The following is a 25,034-nucleotide window of genomic DNA, read 5'->3' on the forward strand; positions in this document are numbered from 1 at the left end:
TTTTACCCACCACCTGCTGCTGCTTCCCAACCCGCAAGCGACAGCTGCGGCCGCTGCAACAAACCGCCTGAACGCCATGGGAGGAATGAAGGAGGGAGGGGGTGAGGAAGAAAGCGCGTGCAGGAAGCGGCACAGAGAAGGGGCACAGAAAAGGAAGGAAGGGCGGACTGAGGGAGAGGCAGGAGGAGCAGGAGGAAAACGCAGGAGCAGCCGGCAGCCAGCGTCACACCCCCTTCCCAGCGCCACCCTGCTGAGGCAGGCAGGCGGGTGAGCCGACTCCCCCCGTTGGAGGCACCCGGTGTGGGACAAGATTGCTAGTCCCTGAGGAAAAGAGCACCGCCGGGTGAGGGAGAGGGAAAGAACGTGCGTGCTGGCAATCCACGCGGCGATTCCCGGACCGTCCGCAGGCCGGATCTAGAAGGCAATTGCGCCTGATCCGGCCCACAGGCCTTAGTTTGCCAACCCAGATGCTTGGAGATTCAGACCCCCATTAGAACAAGAGTAAACATGTTCTTCTGATTCAAAGGATTCTGCGGGAAGAAGAAACATGATCTGGATATTGAAGGAACTGCCTACAGGATTAAAGACTGTAGAGATCCAGCCAAGAACTATATCAGATCAAAACTGAAAATGGATGATAATGAGGGGTGAAAAGAGTTCATTGTATAGATGGAGACTAAATAAGGGTTTATTTGAAAAACACTGAATTACAACATATTCCAATTACGTTAAGAGTATCAAAAAATGTTAAAAACATTTGGAAATATAGGGGAGGATGAAACTTTCACTTTTACGAAGGATTTCAACCATAAAGAGAAATGTTTTACCTAAGATACTGTTTTTATTCTAAATGATACCAATAATAAATAATACAAGCTTCTTTAACAAATGGCAAAGAGATATTTCATGATTAACCTGGCAGGGGGGAAACAGAATAAAGTATAAAATTTTGATAGATACTAAAAATAGAGGTGGCTTCGCACTGCTAGATTTTCTACTACGAGGCAGCCTCTTTGTGTTGGTTAAAAGAATGGATATCGTTGGACAACACACTATTGCTGGATTCTCAGTGGAATCTCGATTGTAGAACGCTTCGGAAGTTGAACGTTTGGGGCTTTCAAACGCCAAGAACCCAGAGGTGAATGCTTCCATTTTTGAACGCAATTTGTAAATAAAATTATATACAGTGGTGCCTCAGGTTAAGTACTTAATTCGTTCCGGAGGTCCGTTCTTAACCTGAAGCACCACTTTAGCTAATGGGGCCTCCTGCTGCTGCTCCGCCGCCGGAGCACGGTTTCTGTTCTCATCCTGAAGCAAAGTTCTTAACCTGAAACACTATTTCTGGGTTAGCAGAGTCTGTAACCTGAAGCGTATGTAACCCGAGGTACCACTGTATTAATAAAATTATCTATATATAAAGCAATCAAAACACTTCCCACACTGTTGGGTTGAAATAAGCGACAGACGAATGGCAAGGTGTCATACGGGAGGCATCTCTCGAGCATGTCTCGGAGAGTCCCTTTTATTGAATATTACAGCATTTCCACATATGTGCTTGTTGCTGATTGGTTAACATGAATACAATGCAAGGGTTGAATATAGGTATTAATCATCAATAGATTAAAGGGTGGGAAAGGGAGCACAGAATTGGACAGGCGTGAAACCTCCTTATTAAACTATTAACTAGTGATTGAGTATCAAGACTTAAACCATTACTAATGATTGATTTTGCATGACATGAAAGAACATAACAATCATGATCTGTGGATGTGGTCAACAATGCGTTAAGAACAGGTCAGGGTAATGAACTCAATGTGAACTGATCAGAACATTCCCAGACCCATGCGTAGAGGCAAAAACATCCCAGCATCCATCCCAGCACCACACTCCTTCCATTCAAACCATTTTAGATTTTTCAGTTTGTGGATTGTAGGGTTTCAACTCTTAAAGCTTTTCCTCCTTGTGAGTCCATTGATGGTTTCTAAGAACATCAGGACTGAAGCTCTATGTACGCTCCATATACGTAAGTGGTTTTCCCTTTTAGAGTTCGCTGATGTTTGCTAAGGTTTCCACTTCTATTGACGCTCTTTCCACACTCCATACATTTATTTGCTTGTCCCCGAGTGAGTCTGTTGATGTTGTCTAAGTTTCCTGTCTGTGAAATTAGGGTTCCACTCTGAAAGAAACTCTTTCAACTCTCCATACATTTAAATGGTTTCTCCCGTGTGAGTCCGTTGATGTCTTCTAACATTTCCAACATTGGTGAAGCCCTTTCCACACTCCTTACATTTAAATGGTTTCTCCCCTGTGTGAGTCCATTGATGTTTTCTAAGTGTTCCACTGCGATTGAAGCTCTTTCCACATTCCATGCATTTAAATGGTTTCTCTCCTGTGTGAGTTTGATAATGGGTTCTCAGCTCTCTCCTCTCAATGAAACTCTTTCCACATTCCATGCATTTAAATGGTATTTCACCTGAGTGAGTCCATTGATGTCTTCTTACTGATCCACTAGAAGTGAAGCCCTTTCCACACTCCTTACATTCAAATGATTTTTCCCCTGTGTGAATTTGATTATGGATATTAAGTGCTGTACCATCAATAAAGCTCTTTCCACATTCCATGCATTTAAATGGTTTTTCCCCTGTGTGAGTCCGTTGATGTTTTCTTAGTGTTTCACTGTGACTGAATCTCTTTCCACAATCCATACATTTATATGGTTTTTCCCCTGTGTGAGTTCGATGATGGATTCTAAGTTTTCTATTCTCAGTGAAGCTCTTATCACACAGCATACATTTAAATGGTTTCTCCCCAGTGTGAGTTCGATGATGGGTTCTCAGCTCTCTCCTCTCAATAAAACTCTTTCCACATTCCATGCATTTAAATGGTTTTTCCCCTGAGTGAGTCCATTGATGTCTTCTTACTGCTCCACTAGAAGTGAAGCTTTTTCCACACTCTTTACATTTAAATGGTTTCTCCCCTGTGTGAGTCCGTTGATGGATTCTAAGTGTTTCACTGTAAGTGAATCTCTTTCCACAATCCATACATTCAAATGATTTTTCCCCTGTGTGAGTTTGATTATGGATATTAAGTGCTTTACCATCAATAAAGCACTTTCCACATTCCATGCATTTAAATGGTTTCTCCCCTGTGTGAGTCCGTTTATGTTTTCTCAGTGTTTCACTGTGACTGAATCTCTTTCCACAATCCATACATTTATATGGTTTTTCCCCTGTGTGAGTTCGATGATGGATTCTAAGTGTTCTACTAACAGTGAAGCTCTTCTCACACAGTATACATTTAAATGGTTTTTCCCCAGTGTGAGTTTTATGATGAATATTCAGTCCCCTCTTTGTACTGAAACTCTTTCCACACTCCAAACATTCAAATGGTTTCTCCCCTGTGTGAATCCGTTGATGGATTATAAGGCTTCTCCTCTGACTGAAGCTCTTTACACATTCCATGCATTTGAATGGTTTCTCGCCCGTGTGTGTCTGTTGATGTTTTCTAAATGTTCCACTATCGGTGAAGCTCTTTCCACACTCCATACATTTATAAGGTTTTTCCCCTGTGTGGGTTCGTTGATGGTTTCTAAGGTGTCCAATCTGACTGAAGCTCTTTCCACACTCCTTACATTCGTATGGTTTCTCCCCTGTGTGAGTGTGTTTATGTATACGAAGGTTTGAACTCCAACCAAAGCTTTTTCCACACTCCATGCATTTAAATGGTTTCTCTCCTGTGTGAGTACGCTGATGTTTTCCAAGTGTTCCACTGTCAGTGAAACTCTTCCCACACTCCATACTTTCAAATTGTTTCCCCTCTCTCTTTTCACATTCCATGAATTTATATGGTTTCTTCGTTATTCCCATTGGACATGGCCCTCCAGAATTTTGACTGCCTTCTCCATTGTCTTCTTTCAACAGGGAGGAGCGGGGGGAAAGGAAACCTAGGAAGAGAACAAAGGAATATTACACACATCAATTAGCACCTGCTCTTATTTTAACATCTTGTAAATTCTCTCCTGTCCTCCATATGTTCCAATTTTTTAGCATAGGCAAAAGAAATAATGTTAAATAATGGTAATGCATCATCAGCCTTTCATAACCCTTAAATATTGTTAATGAAGCAGCATTATCTTAGAATACGGTTGAACTGTGGGGTTTATGTTTTATAAAAAGTGATTTCTCACAGGAACGGGAGCTGCTCTATGTTCCATGAACCTGGCCAATATTAATCAGGATCCTAAATTCATCATGAAGTTTTTCATCCGCTGCACTATAATCCTCCACCCCTTGGGCCACATTTTGTCCCCTTCGACCTCTAGATCTTTATTCATCACCTGCACAGTCCCTTTGGCCTCAGGACGTCCATACTGACCATTTTGGGAGACCCATATATAAGTCTAGTGATGTTACCGGAAAAAATCCGAGGGCTCCCTTGGACAAAAACAAAGACACCAACCAGGATAACTTGGAGCAAAACAACAGCCTGTAGGCTTGGCCTTTATTGAACTGTTGCAACAGGGTGGGTGTTCCCCTCACTTGCAGGAGAGAGGAAAAGACCCAGAAAGATGGTGTGCAAGACCTTATAAAAACTTTTGAAATTCCCATCCTCTAGGTCAAGCCCATCCCCAGAAACATCATGCATACATTACAGAAGGGGATGACATCATGCATACATTACAGAAAGGAGGGGTTGAGGGAGGAATTGTGGTGGTAACCTGAGTGTCCTGTCACCTGGCTGGTTCTTCCTTTCCCCCTGCCCATGAGTCGCTTCCAGGAGACAAAGGGGAGTTTGCAGTTTCCTGCCCCCCCCAGGGAAGATCTGATCATTGTCCTTTGTTTCAGTCCATGCTGAACCCACTCCCATATGCAAGTTCTTTGTGATCTTGATTGTCTTCTGTCTGGGATCATCAGGGTTGACATAGCAACTGGGCAGGGCTCCTGTGGATGTGCTGGGATGGTGAAGGGATTATGGCTGACCAGAACCAAGCCACCCCCTTTTATAGTCCTTGTCATATGGAGTAAAATAAAAATGGAACAGTGCAAATCCGATGTATGGTTGATTTTCTATGAATTTATAACAGAAATGTGGCGTATGTAGTGTGTGAGTGTGTGTGAAGTTTGTACAAACAGAATGATTGGGGTGGGGGGGTTCCTGCTACAGTGACAAGGCTTGGTGCTTGTGGTCGGTTGAAGGAGTGCTCAGTTGGAGAATGTTCTTGGGGTTGGACCTCCATCTCTCAGCCTTGCATTCTTGAATGGAGAGAGCTGGAGATGCAGAAGGAAAGCAGCTGGAGCCTGACCGCTGGGAAGGCCAGATTGAGACACTCACCCCAATTATGATTTATAATAATTATATGCCGCCAGGTCTCGCACCTGCCTCCTGACACTGGCTTATCTTAGCGGAGATTCCCTGTCCAGGCCTCTCTCACTGTTCTTCCTCCTTTGCCCTGGGTGGCCAAGGGCTTCTGGATATTCTAGCTCTGCTCCAACTGGGATTTATTTATTAAATTGTTATACCTCTCTTCATCTGAAGACCAGAAGATAAAAATATGTGTGACACTGAAAAAGGTGAGTATTAAAGGTGAATAATACCCATTGTGGGAAAGAAAAGAAAGAAGATGAAACCAGTGGTGTGTCCTCCTGAATGTAATATAACAACAACAACAACAAAAAGTGTAAAGAAGAGACCAATCTTCAGATCAGTTTCATATTCCCTGGCTGTATTTCTCTGCCATGATTGTGACTCAGAATCTTAGCCACACTTTTTTCTAGAATATCAAATGGATCTCTTTGAAATGGGAGTCAGACATTCTTGGGATTTCATCCAGACATTCCTTTAGTGTGGGCAGCAGCAGCAGCGGAGGAAGGAAGGAATTAACTTTGGGGGCAAACCATTTCCTTCAGAAGGTCTTCCCCAGCAGCCAGCAGGGTTGATAAACTGCTCAGTGTGGACACCTTGGATTTATAGTGTTAGGGTCTGGATACCAATCACAATCCCTCAGAAATGTCTCAAGAACCCTTAAGATCCAGTTCCACCAACTCCCAAGTAACACTGAGCCCTAGAGAAACCTTCTATGCTGAGTTGAGGCATCTCTGGCCCTCCAGATGTGGTTGGACTCAAAGTATCACCTGCCCAAGCAAGGATGGCCCATGGCCAGGGAGGATGGGAGTCTTATCTGGGGGGACACACTTTCCCCTTCTTCCCCCTCCTCTGAAAACGCTTTCATTTCTCCTTTCTCCGTGATCTCCAACATCTTCCTGATACAGTCCAACCAACTCCTCACATTCCCAAATCATCCGGCACCATTGACTTCCCAAGGCGGCTGCATTGTGTCTGGGACACTGGCAATGGGACAGCTCCTTCCACTGGATGAGAGGATAGAGGGTTAAATCAGGGCAGGCCAAATGGGACTCAGCGCCCTCCCCTCCTTGCATCTGCTGCCTGAGGGGGCTGCCTCAGTTTCCCTCACGGTGGAGCAGGCCCTGAGAACAGCCTTCTCTCTGCCGCCCCAAATACAGGAAACACGACAAAGGCGGCCCTGGAGTGTCACCGTGGAACATAACAACAACAACAACAACAACTGGTTGTAAGTCCCTTTGGGCTGCCCTGGGCAAGAGAAAGCAACTAATAGATTCAATAAATAAATAAAAATAACAATAATTGAAACTGCAGTACAGTGGTACCTTGCTTCGTTCGCAGTGGTACTTACTTCGTTCTCGTGGTCCGTTCTTAACCTGAAACTGTTCTTAACCTGAAGCCCCACTTTAGCTAATGGGGCCTCCTGCTGCCGCTGCGCCGCAGGAGCACAATTTCTGTTCTCATCCTGGGTTAGCGGAGTCTGTAACCTGAAGCGTATGTAACCCAAGGTACCACTGTAATAATAATAATAAGGCAGGCTCTTGAGGGGGGACACAGGAACCCACCCATTTCCATAACAATCTTAAATCCCACAGAGTTAAGAGATCTGATATAGTGGGAATACTGGAAACCTGGCTGAAGGGAGAGGAGGAGTTGGGCGCAGGTGTCTCTGGGGAGGAGACCTTTAGATGCTTCTCCACGGAAACCCAGGCATGTGGGAGAGACTGGAGTTGCCCAGAGCGAAGCCTCAAAGGGGGGGGGGGAATAATAAAGGGGGCTTCCTCCCTTTCCTCTTCCCCCCCATGCGTGGACTCACTCTAACAGCCCCCAGCGCCCCCCTGCAGCTCCTGATCTGGGACCTAAGGCAGGGCAAGGACTGAGCTTCAGGGGAGGAGAGGGTGGCTGGATCGGGGCTCCTGCTCAGGGATCTCTCCCTGGTCTACGTGGAGTCCTGGCAGATTCCTGGGCAGGAGGGAGAAGTCAAGGCAGGCGGCCCCCCCCAGTCCCTCTCTCTTTCTCCAAGATGGCTTTGATCCCTCCCCAGGGATGCTCCCTTCCTCCCTCCCTCCGTCCCCCCCGGGTCCCCTTTCCCCAAAGGCCCCCCTGGCCGGCTCAGCCTTCCTGCCAAATCTCTCCCCATCCCAGGAGGGAGACGGGGGGGGGTCTCCATCCAGGCCTCTCTCGCCCCCATTAACCCTTCTCCCCCCAAAGGGGACCCACCAAGCCAGGATGGCGGCGCCCCAGGGATTCCTGCCGGGGGGAAGTCGGAACGGGGCCTGGGTTCCCCTGGGGGGGGCTCCCATTTCCTTCCCGGGGGGGGCAGCTGAGCATCTCCTGCCTCTCAAGCGGATGGGGCGCTGCAAAGTCCTCTCCCCGCTCCTTCCCCGCAAGACAAAGGGGGTCTCCAAGGAGGCGCCCCCTCGGGGGGAGGGGCTCCTTTCTCCCCCCAGCGCCTAAACCAGCCCCTCCCCCGCTCGCCGGATCCCCAGATCCGCCCCAGATTTCACCCCCCGCCCCAAATCCTGCCCCCCTTCCCAGCTGCCCTGTTTGCAGATTCAGGGGGAGGAAAAGCGCCTCTTTCTCCCCCCCCCCCAATATATAGATATATTTCGCACCTCTTTCCCCTCCTCCTCCTCCGCGGAGCTGCTCCTCTTCCAGGAAGGTGGATCAGGCCCCTCCCCTCCTCCTTGCCCCCCTCCCTGCCTCTTTAGGAAGCGGAGCTCACTGACCGGGGGGGGGGAGGAATGAGTGGCCCCTCCCTCCCAGAAGACACCAATTCTCCTCCTCCCAAAGCAGCTCCGTTTTCCTGATTCTCTCCTGAGAAAGTCCCGGGTTCGATCCCCGGAGGCGGCAGGGAAGGAGACCCCCCCCACCTGGGAAAAAGTCCTCCGGGGCAGGAAGGGGACATCCCCCCCTTTTAATCCCTTGCCGGGAGAGGGGGGGTCCGGTCAGTTTCACCCCCATTTCCCGACGGGGGGAGGCAGGGCCGGGGCGCAGGGGGTCCCCGTTACAGCAGCCCCGCAAAGTAGACCGGAGTCTCTTCCCCTGCCAAACAGCTCTTGCTGGCAGTGGCGTAGCGTGGGTTGTCAGCACCCGGGGCAAGGCAAGTAATTTGCGCCCCCTAACCCGTGCATTTTAGCACTCGAGGGCGAGCGCGCCCTCGGATTTTTCCGGTAACACTTGACTTTATAGAATCATAGAATCGTAGAGTCGGAAGGGACCCGATGGTCATCTAGTCCAACCCCCTATGATGATGATGATACATTTTATTTATACCCCGCCCTCCCCAGCCACAGCCGGGCTCAGGGCGGCTAACACCGGTAAAATTACAATAGAAACATAATGGGGGGAGGGACCAATTTAAAATACAGGTTAAAATGCAATTTGAAAAGCAGCCTCATTTTAAAAGTAGCCCAGAAATCAAAACTGTAAGGGGAGGGAAGACATAAGGGTCCCACTGAGTCCAAACCAAAGGCCAGGTGGAACAGCTCTGTCTTGCAGGCCCTGAGGAAAGATGCAGGACCACGCAGCTGTCCCGTGCGGGGGTCGAACCTGCAACCTTGACATCCCTATTTCCATAGGGTTCGGGTTTCCAAGTGGCTAGGGAAACCAAGCTGGATGGGGAGGGGAGGCCACAAACATGAGTCTGACCAAACTGCGGGAAGCAGTGGAAGACAGGAGTGCCTGGCGTGCTCTGGTCCAGGGGGTCACGAAGAGTCGGACACGACTAAACGACTAAACAACAACAACAACAACAATAATAATAATAATGTATGAAGTTACATTGAAAGACCTACATTGGCTCCCTGTACGTTTCTGAGCACAATTCAAAGTGTTGGTGTTGACCTTTAAAGCCCTAAACGGCCTCGGCCCAGTAGACCTGAAGGAGCGTCTCCACCCCCATCATTCTGCCCGGACACTGAGGTCCAGCACCGAGGGCCTTCTGGCGGTTCCCTCCCTGCAAGAAGCCAAGTTACAGGGAACCAGGCAGAGGGCCTTCTCGGTGGTGGCACCTGCCCTGTGGAACGCCCTCCCACCAGATGTCAAAGAGAAGAACAACTACCAGACTTTTAGAAGACATCCGAAGGCAGCCCTGTTTAGGGAAGCTTTTAATGTTTGACGTATTAATATTTTTTTGGAAGCCGCCCAGAGTGGCTGGGGAAGCCCAGCCAGATGGGCAGGGTATAAATAATTTATTTTTATTTTTATTAGACACCCCCCAAGCCAAGGAGATAAGTAACTCTACAACTTCAGAAGTCATCTGAAGGGAAGTTTTTTTTAAATGTTTCATGCTTTATTATATTTTTATCCAAGGTGACTGGGGCAGCCCAGTCAGATTTGAAGGGTATAAATAATAAAATTATTACTATTATTATTATTATGGAATAGGGCATCTCAATTTTCTTTGATGAAATGTTGCAAGGTATTCCGATTAATGCTTTTTATAGGATATTGGACACGGTGCGAGTTTATGGCTGCCAAGTACTGGCCTGAAAGGAAGCGCAGCCGGCGTCAGGGAACTGCTGGAGGATGGAGCTTGCAAGTGTTAGAATGCAAAACGCGGACAGGTTCAGGCACGCAAGAAGGTGGGGGAAAGGGGAGCCCGGATGGCTCAGTTTAAGAGCACGGCGCTGATAAGGCCAAGGTTGCAGGTTCGATCCCTTGTAGGGGGGCAGCGGCGTATTACTGCATTGCAGCGGGTGGGACTAGATGACCCTCGGCTCCCTTCCAGCTCGACAGATTCTATGAAAGCGCATGGAGCGTGGAAGTTGCATTGCAAGTAGTACGTGTTGGGAAACTGCCAGGGAGATATTGTCCATCATGGCCCCAAGCCGTGTGCCGGACGTCCATCGATCTCCCGGAGACAGGCAGATCCAGCAGTTAGCGACACGAAGCCTTAGAAATAGATTGCCACATTCCAGGCTTGTGTACACTGTTTATCAGCAGAAACACAGCCAAAAGCTCGCACCGCAGAAGAGCATAATTTACAGACTTTATTTAGCGTTGAACAGAACAAAGGAAAACATGACCGTTCTGTTCTGAGTCTCCGGCCAACTGAAATCGAAAGGAACATCAGAACATAAACATCCTGTGAACAGGACATGCGCAGACTCTGTGACTCTCAAAGCCTGCTCCCTTTTAAGGTGGAACGGAAATATCCTAACATCCTCCCCCTTTCCGTGTAACCTGTTGTACCTGTGGTTCACCCAATTGCAACCTCTGTGTGTAAACCTTAAGTTGTTCTTTGTTAACAACCTTAGACAACAGATCAGCAGGAATTTCATTTCCTGCCATGTAGGACACCTGAATCAGTCCTTTCTGAATACACTCTCTTGCCCGATGTAGCTTAATCTGCAAGTACTTGGTTCTCTGCTTGCAACTCTCCGAGTTCAGCAAAGCCAAACACGATCTATTGTCTTGATACACTTGTACAGGACATTTCACAGAAACCCCGATGTCCTTAAACAGTTGCATCAACCATTCACAATCCATGAGTGAAAATGACAGAGCATTGAGTTCTGCTTCACAGGAACTTAGGCTCACTGTTGTCTGCTTTTTGCACAACCAGTCAAACAGGCAGTGGTTGTACATGTAGCACACACCAGAAGTGCTTGTACCATCCGTGGTGTCACTTCCAAAACTTGCATCAGCAAAGATTTCAAGACCTCCAGTCTTCTGACTGGTGAACCTCAGCCTGTAGTGCATAGTCCCTTTCAAATAGCGGGCTATGCACTTCAGAGCTTTCCAATCCTGAACCGTAGGATTGTTGGCATGTCTGCTAAGCAGATTACAGCTTACAGCTATGTCAGGTCTTGAACATCTGGCAATGAAATTCAACTTGCCTAGAATGCATCTGTATAGCGTTGTGTCAGAAAACGCTTCAGCAGTACTGTCTACCTGGTAACCTGTCACCATCGGTGTGTCTGCTGGGTTTGCATCAACCAAATTCAACCTGGTTAACACATCAGCAATTTTCTGTGTTTGGTGTACCAGAAAATTACCTGCTTGGTCCCTCTCCACCTGCAGAGAAAGATAGTTGGATACCTCACCAAGATCCTTCATGTCAAAGTGCTCCTTCAGTTGAGTTAGAGTGCTTTGGTAAAAAGCCTGATTCTTCCAAAACATCAGAAGATCATCAACAAAACATAAACAATACAGTTTGTTTTGCCCCCCCTCCTTGACAAACACACATGGATCAGCTTTGCCCTGGTGAAAACCTAGAGAAAGCAATGTCTCAGTGAGTTTTGTGTTCCAACACCTGGCACTCTGCTTGAGACCATACAAGGATTTCCGCAGTTTACAGACCATTCCCTTCTGTATTTCCATCCCATCAGGTGGAAGCATGAACAGCTCCTCCCCCAAAATCCCGTACAAAAAAGCTGTATTAATGTCGTGGTGGGAAACATGCAGTTTCTCCTCCGCAGCAATCTTGAGCATCAGCCGAATGCTCTCATATTTGACTGTGGGTGAGTAGGTCTCGTGGTAATCCTGTCCTGGTACCTGTGAAAAACCTCTGGCAACCAATCTGGCTTTGTGTCTGACTACCTTGCCATTCTGGTCTGTCTTGGCCTTGAAGACCCATTTGCTGCCAACCAGTCTCATTCCTGGGACTACCGGTACCAGTTCCCAAGTTTGGTTCCTGTTCAAGGAATCAACTTCAGCCTTCATGGCATTAAGCCAAGGCTCAGCATCTTTAGAGGTTAACTCCTGAACCTCTTTGAAGCTTGAAGGTTCCCACACCTTCTCTGAGCTACTAAGAACAGCAGTTGCTGTCTTAGCAAACTCATCAGCATACCTCTTTGGAGGTCTGCCTTTGGTCGCCCTTTCAGACCTATGTACTAGACGCAAGTCTTCTGGACTCATCTCCTCTTTCTTAGGAGAAAAGTGACCAATGGTGAACAGTGGTTCCTCCAGTTCATTGACAGACGCATCAGATGGTCTGACTGAGGCCTTTGCGCTCTGGTAGTCTGCTGTGTCATCACTGTCACTGACACTAGCAGCAGCACCGCCCACTGAACTGGAATCCGAACTCTGATCATCATCATCCTCATCATCATCATCCTCAGCAGCTTCCTCAGCTTTAGCTGCTTGCTTGACATCACCTTCATCCTCCTCTGGGTAACTCTGGAAAATTCCCACATTTTCCCTCCACTTAGGATTGTACTCAACACTCCTTGTGAACTTAATGGACTTAGAGTTAGTCATCCATACCCTGTATGCACCTTTTTCGTACCCCATGAACAAACCATGTGCCCCACGCTTCCCAAGCTTGTTGGTTTGTGGGGAGTGTACCCACATGTCAGAACCAAAAATTTTCATGTGTTTGGTGTTGGGTTTCTTGCCAAACATCTTCTCATAGGGGGTACAACCAATAGGTGATGACAATCTGCGATTAAAACTGTAAACCAAATTCCCCAAAGCTTCCCCCCAAAACTTATCAGGGAGATTGGCATCATGCAACAAGGTTTTGATTCCTTGCAGCAATGTTTGATTTGCTCTCTCCGCAAGCCCATTCATCCATGGCGATCTGGGGGTTGACATGTCATGCTGGATTCCCTTCTCAGTCAGGAAAGCTTCAAACTGCTGAGAAGTGAACTCCCCGCCTCGATCGGAAAACAGACAGGCAATACGTTTGCCGTGCACATTCTCCAACCAAGCACAGAATGCCTTAAACTTCGGAAACGCTTGCTGTCAGAGCTGCTCCCAGATCCTAGCTCACAGAGGATCACGCTAGCCAGCGTTCACTTTATAAAAGTCTTTATTGAGTTACAGTTTCCATTTCCAAGCTGCTGCGTGCAGCTCTACGTCTTATGGCTAGACCGGCGAAGCTCCGTCTGAGTCTCCGCCCCTTGTACACCAACTTAATATCCTCGCCTTACTCCACCTTTTCCGCCTGACCGTCCTTCTCTGGGTCCCTCTGCCCCCCGTGGTCTCTTCCTTCCTGGACTCCTCTGACGCTGACCCCCCGGACCCTCCTGTCTCCTTGCGTCGGGCTTTAGGACCTGGCTCCCTTTCCGGGCTGCTTACTGCGCCGCCTTCCTGTGCATTTGAACTTGGCGCGCGCGCCCAACCTTCCACTTTCCGCTTGACCGTTTCTTCGCTCCCCGATGGAGGTGTGGTCACTCCTGACTCATGCCCTCCTCCCTGCTGCGAGCTGCCAGGGCTCGATCCCTGACGCCCTTCCTCTCCACTGCGCTCTGCTGGGGACGCTGGCCCCGATTTCCAACTGCTGCCCTCTGAACCCCCGCTGGTCCCTTCCTCCTGGGGTGTCCCCCTAGGCCCCCCCTTTGCTCTGGCCACTGGCGCTCCTTTCTGTGAATCTTCTGATTCACTGGAAAGACTCGGAGATCTCGGGTCGTCGTCATCACTCATCCTTTCTTCGGACTCCTCCCCCTCGCTCTCTGTTTCCTCCCTTGCCCTCGCCTCTGCTCCTGAACCCCTGACACTTGCGATTTCTGTTCGAGCAAAAACACATGAATGTACCTAGAAAAAGAATCAATCAGAACCATGAAGAACCTTGCTCCCCCTAAAGAGGGCGTAAGTGGCCCAACCAGGTCCACATGCACTAGCTGGTAGGGTTTGGAAGCCTGCCTGCTAGACTCCTTGCCTTTTGGAGCAACCTTCACCTTGTTCTCTGCACAAGATACACATTTCATGTGAAATTTACAGGGTTTGATGTTCAAACCTTCAACCACCTCTGGCATCTTGGCCAGTGCCTTCCAAGAGAGGTGACAAAACCTTCGATGCGCATCGTGAATGCAACCTGCATTAAGAACTTTGTTAGTTTGTGCAACACAACAAGAATCAGCATTAGATACAACAGCAGTGTCCTCATAAGTTATATGGAACAAACCATCCATAAACTTTGCATGCAAATAGTCCTCTTTGCCTTTACTGATGATACAGACGCTCCTCTTGAAGGAAATCTGAAAACCACGCCCAGTAAGCTGCGGGACGCTAAGCAAGTTGCTAGCAGCTTCCGGAACATAAAGTACACCGCTGATGGTTGTGTGCAAACTTGCAAGTTTCACAGTCCCTTCTCCTGCAATTTGCAACGTCCTTCCATCAGCCAGGTGGATCTCACCTTCCTGAGGCTTGAAGGAGATAAAGAGGTGCCGATCCTTCGAGATGTGGCGGGTACAGCCTGAATCAACAACAAAGCTGCCTTTGGCTGTTGGAGCAGTCTTTACAGCAAGCAAACCCTTGTTTTCCACTGGCTTGGGCTTTTGCAGCTTGCCCCCCTGCTGCTCCTGGCCAGCAGACGTGCCTTTAGCCTTTGGTGAAGCTGTGCCAGCAAACATAGCCTTGTCTTCCACTGGCGTGGGCTTTTGCAGCTTGCCCCCCTGCTTCTGGTCAGCAGACGTGCCTTTAGCCTTTGGTGAAGCTGTGCCAGTAAACAACGCTTTGTTTTTCCCTGGCGCGGGCTCTTCACCCTCCCTCTGCTTCTGGCCATCTGCAGACGCCTGTTTAACTTTGCCTTTCCGGCCTCTGCAAAGGCGATGACCTTGGTTCTCACGAGAATCAGAGCTCTCAGCTGCCGACTCCTTGGCTCCCTCTGGAGGCTGGAATGCTGCCTGGGATGACGTGACGGTCAGCTCCCCCTGCAGCTTGCAACCGGTGCCCTCAGCATCCCTGCATTCACTCGCATTCTGGGAAACAGCCAGGACCTCCGATGCAGTCAAACTCTGGGCTGGGATGACTGACATGTGAGCTTTCATCAAAGCATTCCACATTCCACGTGCAGTGGTGTTGCCAGCCAGCGTCTTAATTTCCTCAAGAGATACGGATAAGACTATTACGTCTATCGCCTTCGAATCATCGGCTTTCCATCTCTCTGTCAGAGGAACTGGGGGGACCTCACTCACGGTATGCCACACCCTAAACTGACGCAGCAAACTCTCACACCACTTTGCCCAGGTTTCATAATTCTGCCCATGTAACTTAAGGCATTCAGCATCTCCAGAAGCTTGGAAAAACTCCATTCCAGCTTTTTATTTGAGCCGTGAGCCTTTTATGCCTTCAAAGACTCCTTATCTTGGCAGCTCATTAATCACGAACTCTTTGGCTCGGCTCCCAGGCCAATTAAGCCTTGCCGGAGATCAAAGACTCCTTGCGAGGTAAACAGAAAAGCCAAAAGCCTCCCTCTTTTCTTTCGCTTTCCCCACCGTACCTCTCAAACGCAGTCTGTTGCAGCATTTACTCTCCTGTAGGTGCTGTGAATCTGGGCCCGAAACCTTGTTGTTGGGAAACTGCCAGGGAGATATTGTCCATCATGGCCCCAAGCCGTGTGCCGGACGTCCATCGATCTCCCGGAGACAGGCAGATCCAGCAGTTAGCGACACGAAGCCTTAGAAATAGATTGCCACATTCCAGGCTTGTGTACACTGTTTATCAGCAGAAACACAGCCAAAAGCTCGCACCGCAGAAGAGCATAATTTACAGACTTTATTTAGCGTTGAACAGAACAAAGGAAAACATGACCGTTCTGTTCTGAGTCTCCGGCCAACTGAAATCGAAAGGAACATCAGAACTGGGCACCACAGTTCAAGAAGGACACTGACAAACTGGAACGTGTCCAGAGGAGGGCAACCAAAATGGTCAAAGGCCTGGAAACGATGCCTTATGAGGAACGGCTAAGGGATCTGGGCATGTTTAGCCTGGAGAAGAGGAGGTTAAGGGGTGCTATGATAGCCATGTTCAAATATATAAAAGGATGTCACATAGAGGAGGGAGAAAAGTTGTTTTCTCCTGCTCCAGAGAAGCGGACACGGAGCAATGGATCCAAACTACAAGAAAGAAGATTCCACCTAAACATTAGGAAGAACTTCCTGACAGTAAGAGCTGTTCGACAGTGGAATTTGCTGCCAAGGAGTGTGGTGGAGTCTCCTTCTTTGGAGGTCTTTAAGCAGAGGCTTGACAGCCATATGTCAGGAGTGCTCTGATGGTGTTTCCTGCTTGGCAGGGGGTTGGACTCGATGGCCCTTGTGGTCTCTTCCAACTCTATGATTCTATGATTCTATGAACATAAACATCCTGTGAACAGGACATGCGCAGACTCTGTGACTCTCAAAGCCTGCTCCCTTTTAAGGTGGAACGGAAATATCCTAACAGTACGCAGGGGGGCGCGCAAGGGTTGCAGAGAGAGAGAGAGAGGGAGGGAGGGGGGAACTGGCCCTCCGCTGGACAACTGACCCGGCCGGGCTCTGTTTCCCAGGGAAGCAGGAAGTTGCAATCCAAAGTTGCAAAAGCGCCCTGCTCCTTCTTCCGCAGAGGGAAACGCAGCGAGGAGGCGACGAGGTGAGGCTTTTGTGAGGTAGGGAGAGGAAAGACGGGGGAGGGAACCCAAGGAAGATTTGCACGAGAGGGAATGAAGGGGAAACGCGTCTCCCACGCGGAGCACTTTTCCCCGGGAAATGCACGGGGTGGGGTCGTGGCTGATCCGTGCTGCGCGCTCGCGTCGTGCGGCCCAAAGTGCTGCAGGATCGCCAATGCAAAACCCCCTTTTAAAACCTCCCCCTCCCCCAGCTCTGGAAAAAAAGGGGGAAGGGGATGGCGTCAGCGTCGGGGTGCAGAGGCTGCCCGTGCCCAGCCAGGCATCGGTGGCGGCGTCAGCGCTGCTGCAGCGGCTGCTCCTCCTGCGAGCAGTGAGTGGAGTGCAGCCGCAGCGGCGGCGGGGGCGCGCGCGCTAGGGCGCAAGGCTGGCAGTGGCGGCGGGGAGCCCAGCGGAGGAAGGAACTTGTCCCTTCCCTCTGGACTCGCGCCCCCCGCAGATGTTGCGCCCGGTGCGGCTGGCACCCCTGGCACCCCCCACGCTACGCCACTGCTTGCTGGCAAAGGTTTCGTCAGAATCGCCTTTCTTGCAACTTGAAGCCCTTGGTTCGAGTCCTACCTGATACGGACCGGGGGGGTGCCTCCTCCCCCCCTTTTCCTTTGGAACGTCCGAGGCGATGACCTCGAGGGTGCCCACCGTACACTCACCCTCAGCCCCCTCACCGTTGCATAAGCACCACACTTTTCCCAGACCCCTTTTTTTCTCTTTCTTCCACGAGCGAAATAAGCTCAAATACATGTATATATTCCCCTATCTCTTCCTATGCCTATTTGCGCTCCATACGTAGAACGAGTAGACCGGGTGTTCCTGTATCCCCGCTTATTCCTATGGCCGCGCTTTAGCCAATCACAGCCATGCATTCGCCCTGCAGAAGCTAGCTCAGAGAGCTACTGCACGCCTCATTTCACTCCTGACAAGCTGCTGACGGCCCCCCACTGCGAGAACAATGGATCTGAAACCAGGGACCTCGTAAAACTGTCAAATCTTGCTACAATCTTGTTACAATGTATCCATTCTGTTTCCGCTTTTGATCGACAATACAGAATGGGTTGGAGAGCATTGAAACCTTTGAAAATTGATATAAAATCAACCGTAACTCCGATTTCTTCGCTCCTGGTGTCATTCAACTCAGTTCCCTTTGGACTCCATGATGCTACCCCTACTTCCATAATCCCCGAAACGGCAGGTCACGTACACAGGAACTTCTTAATCCTGTCAGATCGTTTCGCCTAACCCTTCCTCCGGGCAATATTAGGTGGCAGACGATGCATATCTCTGGTCCATTGTCTTGCCACCACCGGTACTCAATAAATGTTTATCTATGTATATCTCTCGCTCTGCATGTTCCCCCCTCCCTTATCTCAAATGTTAATTAATGTAACCCCACCTTTCTTTAATATATTCGTGACGTGTGAAATATATTCATGATGTAACTCGCAAAACCCAACCTTCCCATAATGTATTCATGACGTTTCGTGCACTGTATTCTGGGACACGGAGGGAACTTTTAAAAGTTTATGTCGCCCCATTCTCGGGGTTCAATCCCGACTTGAACCTGTTGCGCAATAAACTTGGATCTTTGTATTTTGCTCCTGCGTCCGGCTGAGCTCCTTTCTTCTCCGCAGGGACCCGCGGACTTAGTCCGACGAGCTGGGTGGCAGAGTAATTACGCACCCGGATTTTCCGTCACATACCCTACAGCCTAGAATAATCTTTCTTTGTTGCTGCATCACCCTGCGGACTCAGATTAAGCTAGTGGTCCACCAAGACCCCTGGATCCTTCTCACATGTACTGCTAGTCAGCCAGGTGTCCCCCATCCTCTATTTGTGCAGGTGGGTCTTCCTGCCTAAGTGCAAGGCCTGACATTTGTCCCTGTTGAAGTTCATTCTGTTACTCATTTTGTAATGCAAGGACGTGCCCCATCGGAGATGCTATTCCTGTTACAGGAAATCTCAGGGGAGCATCAATAGCGCAAGTTGCACCCAAATTCTCGGTCCTCATCCTCCCGAGTGATGGCTCTATGGCTGGGCAGGATCCGTCCCACCTCAGACTAGAGGGGAGGCAGCTGGCAGGATGGACTTCTCCCCAGTGCACTCCTTCTCCCAAGGGAGGAGGGTCCTGGCTGGACATCTCCTCCCCCCTGACTTGGTCTGCTTCCCCAAGTGGTGGAATCCATGTGTCCCAGAAAAGAGGGTCTTCCTTGCAGGCTGAAGTGGTGCAGTCCAGATACAGGCTAAACCCCAGGGGGTGTGGAGGAGGCAGAGACTTTGGGCCTCTCCCTCCCTTCCCCACCCCTTTGAGAGCACACCAGGCCTCACTTGTGACGGATGGGTTCAGCCATTCCTGGAAAGAGCCCTGAAAACTGGTCACGCCAGGTCCACGTGCCCCTATGACCTTCAAAGGAAGCTTCCTCTTGGCTGCCTCAATGCTCAGAGGTGGCTCCTGCCTCCAGGCAGCTTGTGGATTTGTAGAAAGTTGACCCTTAAGTCTGGGACCTGCCAAACGCACACTATAGACATCCACAGGGTTTCTCCCCTAAGTGTGTTATCTTGGGGATAATGTGATACGAGCTTCCAGTGAAGCATTTAACACACACTTAGGCCACCTCCCCATTGCATCGAGGTCTCTCTGGCACTGCCCACTCTCTGCTCTGCCACATTCCCTCCTCATGCAAGATTTGCAGCTAGGAGGCCAGTCCTTCCTGGTTATGCCGCTAAACAGATCTGCCCCCCCCCCCCCAAGATAATGTTTTATATGAACACTTCCCTCTTCACATAGCTAAGAATGAGGTGTTGTGACACAATTTATTTGTAAAATATAAACAATAGCACTTCCAGTCTGGAGCTGCCATGGCAAACAGCAGATCCCATGATAGTGGACATGCAGATAATTAAGGAGGATTGGAGAGTTATTATCCTTGGAAGCCCCCCCAAGCCCCCCCCCCGGGTCGAGGGGGTGAGTTCTCACTCACAGATCGTCCAATACCTGTCACTTGCTTCTAAGATGCGGGGCAGGGGACGCTGAGTGCATGGCACTGCACTTATCGGTAACTCTCCAACGTAGTCACCATGAGCGGCGGTTCCTCTGTTTTTTAAGATAGATATGAATTTGGACATTAAAAACAGACATGCTCTGGAAGAAGGAGACAAGATAACCTGCTGATTGAATCAGCCACTGAGTGCGAGGGTCTCGATCTGGAGAGGACTATCGTCGTAACCGGATTGGAAGGTGGGTGAAGGGAAGCCTTTGTTGGAAAACGCTCTGGGCTACCTGCAGCCCCCCCCCCCCGGATCTCCGAGCGTCCTCCGGTGAGCATAGCTCTGGAAAAGGCTGTGAGGTTTGGAACTTAACTGGTTAAGTTGTTCCCATGATGCCTCAACATTCTGACGTCAGCTTTAGAAGCTGGGAGGAGCTTGGGAGGAGTTCTGTCTCTTCCTCCTGGGTCTTTGAGGGGGAAGGTTGCAGTTTCCTCATGGCTGCGGTGAGCCCAGGAGATCCCTGGGGAATGTCGGAATAAAGAACTGAAAATGGACAAACCTGGACTCTGTGTGTGTTTGTCAAAGGACGTGACAGTTTTTCACCGCTGTGTTTATCTCTGCTAAGGTGTGACTGAGAGCTACTGGATGACGGAGCTGAGTGGCGCAGCTGAGGGAAGCGCGCCGGACCTGGCTGCCATAAATAGCTAATTGAGGATCGCAAATCAATTAGCGGGGTCCCAATATATCAATTCCACAAAGGCAACCCCTTCTTCGCCAGGGCACTCCAGCGACATAAACCAACTTGATTGATGCACACTAGCCTTCTGGCTTAACTCAGCAAAAGAAAGAAGCATCGTCGTTCTAAACTACTATTTATTTACATAATATTTACATACATATGCATAATGGCATCCGTTCTCATCAGCTCCAAGAACAAAACAGAACGACATAAAAGTGACAGCAGTTTCACAGTCTCACACCGGAAGGGAGATAAGACAGTCTTCCTTTCTCACGCTCCACTCAGACAGGCGTGTGAAATATATCCAGTATATATATATATATATATATATATATATATATATATATATATCCATTATACCACCCCCATAGTTCTGCCTGGACGCTGAGGTCCAGCGCCGAGGGCCTCCTGGCGGTTCCCTCATTGCGAGAAGCAAAGCTACAGGGAACCAGGCAGAGGGCCTTCTCGGTAGTAGCGCCCGCCCTGTGGAACGCCCTTCCAGCAGATGTCAAAGCGATAAACAACTACCTGACATTCAGAAGACATCTTCAGGGAAGTTTTTAATGTGTGATATTTTATTGTATTTTTGGTTTCTATGGAAGCCGCCCAGAGTGGCTGGGGAGGCCCAGCCAGATGGGTGGGGTATAAATAATAAATATAAAAAAGAGCTGGGAGATACATCAATAGAAGAGCTGGAGGAGGAAGATAGCTGATATGGGGAAAGGGGACTTAAAACTGTTTAAAGGATTCAATGATAGATTTAAAATTGTTTTCATTGAATGTGAATGGTTTGAACAACAAAACCAAATGAAATAAAATTACACATATTTTCACAAGGAAACAACAACAAAAATGATTATTGGTAAATAAAGGACTAGGACAGGAATTCAGATAAAACAAAGAAAAGAGGGGTGGTACTATATATGAATTCCAAACTGGACTCTAAAATCTTTAAAGGTGAAGAATTATTGCAGCAAAAGTGATGGTAGAAGGAGAAAAAAAATTATTGGTAGGAATTGATGCACCTAATGAGGAAACAAGAAAAATTTCTTCCAACTATTGGAGAAAAGTATGTCTGAGGTTTATGACGGAAATATAATTATTATGGGTGATTGTAATGGAGTAGTATCACGGAACTAAGATAGAACACTGAGGAAAGGTATCTCAAAAGAAGGCAAAGTACCAAATACTTTTTTTTTGTAATTATGTAATTAGGTAGAATTAATAAAGAGCTTGGGAAATGTATAAGGATTTGTTGGAACGGAAAACACCTTTGTGGCTTTCATCCATAGAAGCAATCTCACAGAAAAAGCTGAACAGAAGAGGGGGTAATGTTGAAGAAGTTAGAGGATATTAAAGATCAGGACACTCAATGGTTGCAATGCTATCCAGTGACTGAAGTCTTAAAACAAGATGAGAAGTGTGGGGTTATTAAGCAAAGTTCTCACTTTGACGAAGAGTTACTAGAGAACGAGGGGAAATCATTTCCAAGATTGTAAGATGCTCTTAGAATGGTGAACTAAAGACAAAATGGTTAAATCTATGATCCATTAGTCTAGAGATGGAGGCATGAGAAAAAACTGAGGAAATCGAATGTAGAATTCACAGTGTGTTAGGTTTTGAGAGAAAATGTTATGAAAATGATTTATAGAAAGTATCCGACACTAAGTAAGCTGGAGTCAGGTATATATGTTGGAAATGTAAAGAAGCAGAAGGTACTTTCCCCCATATGTCCTGGACATGTAAAGCGGTTAGGTGCTTTTGGGAGATGAATTATAACGAGGGGGGAAATTACTTAAGGTGACACTCCTATAGAAACCATGAAGCATTTCTTTTAGGGATAACTGGGTTAGATGTTCCAAGAAGACAGATGAACAACAACAGCGAGAGTACTTTATGCACAAAAATGGCAAAATCAAGAGATAGCTACACTTGATCAAGAGAGCGGCAGTTTAAAGTGATGGAGTATGCCTAATTGGCAAATTTAACTAAGAAAATAAGAGATCAAGGCAGATTTTAAGGAGGAGTAGAAACCTTTTATTGAATATTTAAATAATTATTGTAAACATGTACAGACACAGGTAGGAGCTGAATGAAAAACAACAGTTGAATACTTGTTGGAGAAGAGTGTGGAAAAGGTAAGGTGTAAATATCGGAAATATGCAGCAATTTAAAAATTCTATGGGGAAACCATGGAGAGGAAGTCAAATGTGAAATGAATCTGGAAAGTATGTACCAATTTGTAAACAAAATTTATATAAAAATAAATGATATATAAAACTACATACATATAAAGTAACAGAAGCACTTCCTGCACACTCCTTCCATCCAAACCATTTCTGCCTTTTCAGTTTGTTGGTAGATTGTTGGGTTTCAACTCTTAAAGCTTCTCCTCCTTATGAGTCCATTGATGTTTTGTACGAACATAAGGATTGAAGCGCTATCTACACTCCATATAAGTAAGTGGTTTTCCCTTTTTGAGTTTGCTGGTGTTTGCTAAGGTTTCCACTTCTATTGAAGCTCTTTCCACACTCCATACATTTATTTGTGTCAGAATATGAGCTCATCGCAGCTGCAGGCATCCAGCTTGTTGACATCATGTGATTTGGATGACTGTGGGAAACAGCGTTCCAGTCAGCTCACAGGGCAGTTCACCGGAATTTGCTCAGAGTGTAATTTGAGACCTTCCTCTTGTGATTGTACAGCAAACTCACTTGTTTGCCGATGTTTGAAGAGTGCAGACATGTTTTCTGTAATGCTGAACAGTCAGAAATAAACAATGTAAATAAACGTTTCTGACTATCTCTTTTCCCTGCCGGGGGAGCAGGAAAGAGTGGATGTGCTCTTCCCACGCTGGAAAGGGTCGCCTATAGAGACCTAGCCTGAGTTTGCTGGGGAATGCAGCCAGGGAGGTCATCGGAACTCAAGCCGGGTGCCTGGGAGGGTTGCCAGCTTCTCCCGATAGAGGCTTGAATTCCAACAATTTGCTTGTCCCCGAGTGAGTCTGTTGATGTCTTCTAAGGTTTCCACTCTGACTGAAGCTCTTTCCACACTCCATGCATTGAAATGGTTTCTCTCCTGTGTGAGTCCGTTGATGTCCTCTTAGTGTTCCACTTTGACTGAAGCTCTTTCCACACTCCATGGCATTGAAATGGTTTCTCCCCCGTGTGAATCAGATGATGGTCTCTAAGGTGTCCACTCTCAGTGAAGCTCTTTCCACACTCCATACATTTAAATGGTTTCTTCCCCGTGTGAATCAGATGATGGTTTGTAAGGTGGCCACTCCGACTGAAGCTCTTTCCACACTCCATACATTTAAATGGTTTCTCTCCCATGTGAATATGATGGTGGTTTGTAAGGACTGCACTCTGACTGAAGCTCTTCCCACACTCGATGCATTCAAATGGTTTCTCTCCTGTGTGAATATGATGGTGGTTTGTAAGGACTGCACTCTGACTGAAGCTCTTCCCACACTCAATGCATTCAAATGGTTTCTCTCCTGTGTGACTCTGTTGATGTCTTATTAGTGTTCCACTCAGACTGAAGCTCTTTCCACACTCCATACATTTAAATGGTTTCTCACCTGTGTGAGTCCGTTGATGAATTCTAACCATTCCACTGGTAGTGAAGCTCTTTCCACATTCCATGCAATTAAATGGTTTCTCTCCTGTGTGAATCCGTTGATGTAGTTTTAGGTTTCCACTGACAGTGAAGCTCTTTCCACACTCCATGCAATTAAATGGTTTCTCCCCTGAGTGAGTCCATAGATGAATTCTAAGGCTTCTGCTAGTAGTGAATCTCTTTCCACACTCCATGCAATTAAATGGTTTCTCCCCTGAGTGAGACCACTGGTGTTTTCTAAGGTTTCCACTGTCAGTGAAGCTCCTTCCACAATCCATACTTTCAAATTGTTTCTCCTCTCTTTTCACATTCCATGAATTTATATGGTTTCTTCGTTATTCCCATCAGACATGGCCCACCAGGATTCTGATTGCCTTCTCTATTGTCTTCTTTTGATGGGGAGGGGTAGAGCGAAAATCCTTTTTGTTTTTTAGGAAGAGAACAAAGGACTATTACACACATCAATTAGCACCTGCTCTTATTTTAACGTCTTGTACATTCTCTCCTGTCCTCCGTGTGTTCCCAATTTTTAGGAAAGGCAAATGAAATAATGTAAAATAATGGTCATGCATCATCAGCCGTTTATAACCCTTCAGTATTGTTAATGAAGCATAATTATCTTAGAATTGTTGGGATTTCAGTTCCCACCAGCTGCCAACCTGCCAGCAAACAACAAGAGCTGTTTACATCAGGTGATGTCTTTCAGCGTGAGAAAGGAAGTCAAGAGTCAGTTCCCAAACGGTCCTGACTGTAACCGAGGTGGAGTTACAGGTAGTCCTTCCACTCCTGGACTGGAGTAGTGATGCGTCAGAGAACTCTAAGCTGGAGAGCTCAGGACGTGCAGTCATGTGTGTATTTTTTGGATGCAGTTTAATACAGTAGCCTGAGTCTACAGAACTGCCTTTTCTTCTGATGGGGAAATTGGTGTGCTTTTCTCAGAAGAGACAAGTCACCTAATGATTGGTCTCTCTGGACTGAAGGAGGATTCCGGGATGGCAGCCA

The 25,034-nt window shown here is 47.8% G+C and overlaps 2 protein-coding genes and 1 pseudogene across 2 annotated transcripts in view; all 3 read right to left on the reverse strand.

The window, feature by feature from the left end:
• The window catches only part of LOC144326624 (uncharacterized), a 297,359-nt gene that overhangs the window by 203,026 nt on the left and 69,299 nt on the right, over positions 1–25,034 (reverse strand). The window lies entirely within an intron of this gene.
• LOC144326650 (uncharacterized) lies at positions 1,474–6,876 on the reverse strand. Its single transcript, XM_077923296.1, has 2 exons — positions 6,713–6,876; positions 1,474–3,943 (listed from the first exon to the last, which is right to left on the reverse strand). The coding sequence occupies exon 2, from the start codon at positions 3,864–3,866 to the stop codon at positions 2,208–2,210; it is 1,659 nt and encodes a 552-aa protein (XP_077779422.1). The 5' UTR covers positions 3,867–3,943; positions 6,713–6,876; the 3' UTR covers positions 1,474–2,207.
• Positions 22,645–24,401, reverse strand: LOC144326671 (uncharacterized; annotated as a pseudogene).

The sequence above is a fragment of the Podarcis muralis genome, chromosome 2 (genome assembly GCF_964188315.1).
Source record: "Podarcis muralis chromosome 2, rPodMur119.hap1.1, whole genome shotgun sequence".
Classification (NCBI taxonomy): domain Eukaryota; kingdom Metazoa; phylum Chordata; class Lepidosauria; order Squamata; family Lacertidae; genus Podarcis; species Podarcis muralis.

Bases quoted from the DNA above. Each gene is read 5' to 3' on its own strand.
- LOC144326650 (XM_077923296.1), bottom strand. From the start codon at position 3,866: ATGGGAATAACGAAGAAACCATATAAATTCATGGAATGTGAAAAGAGA.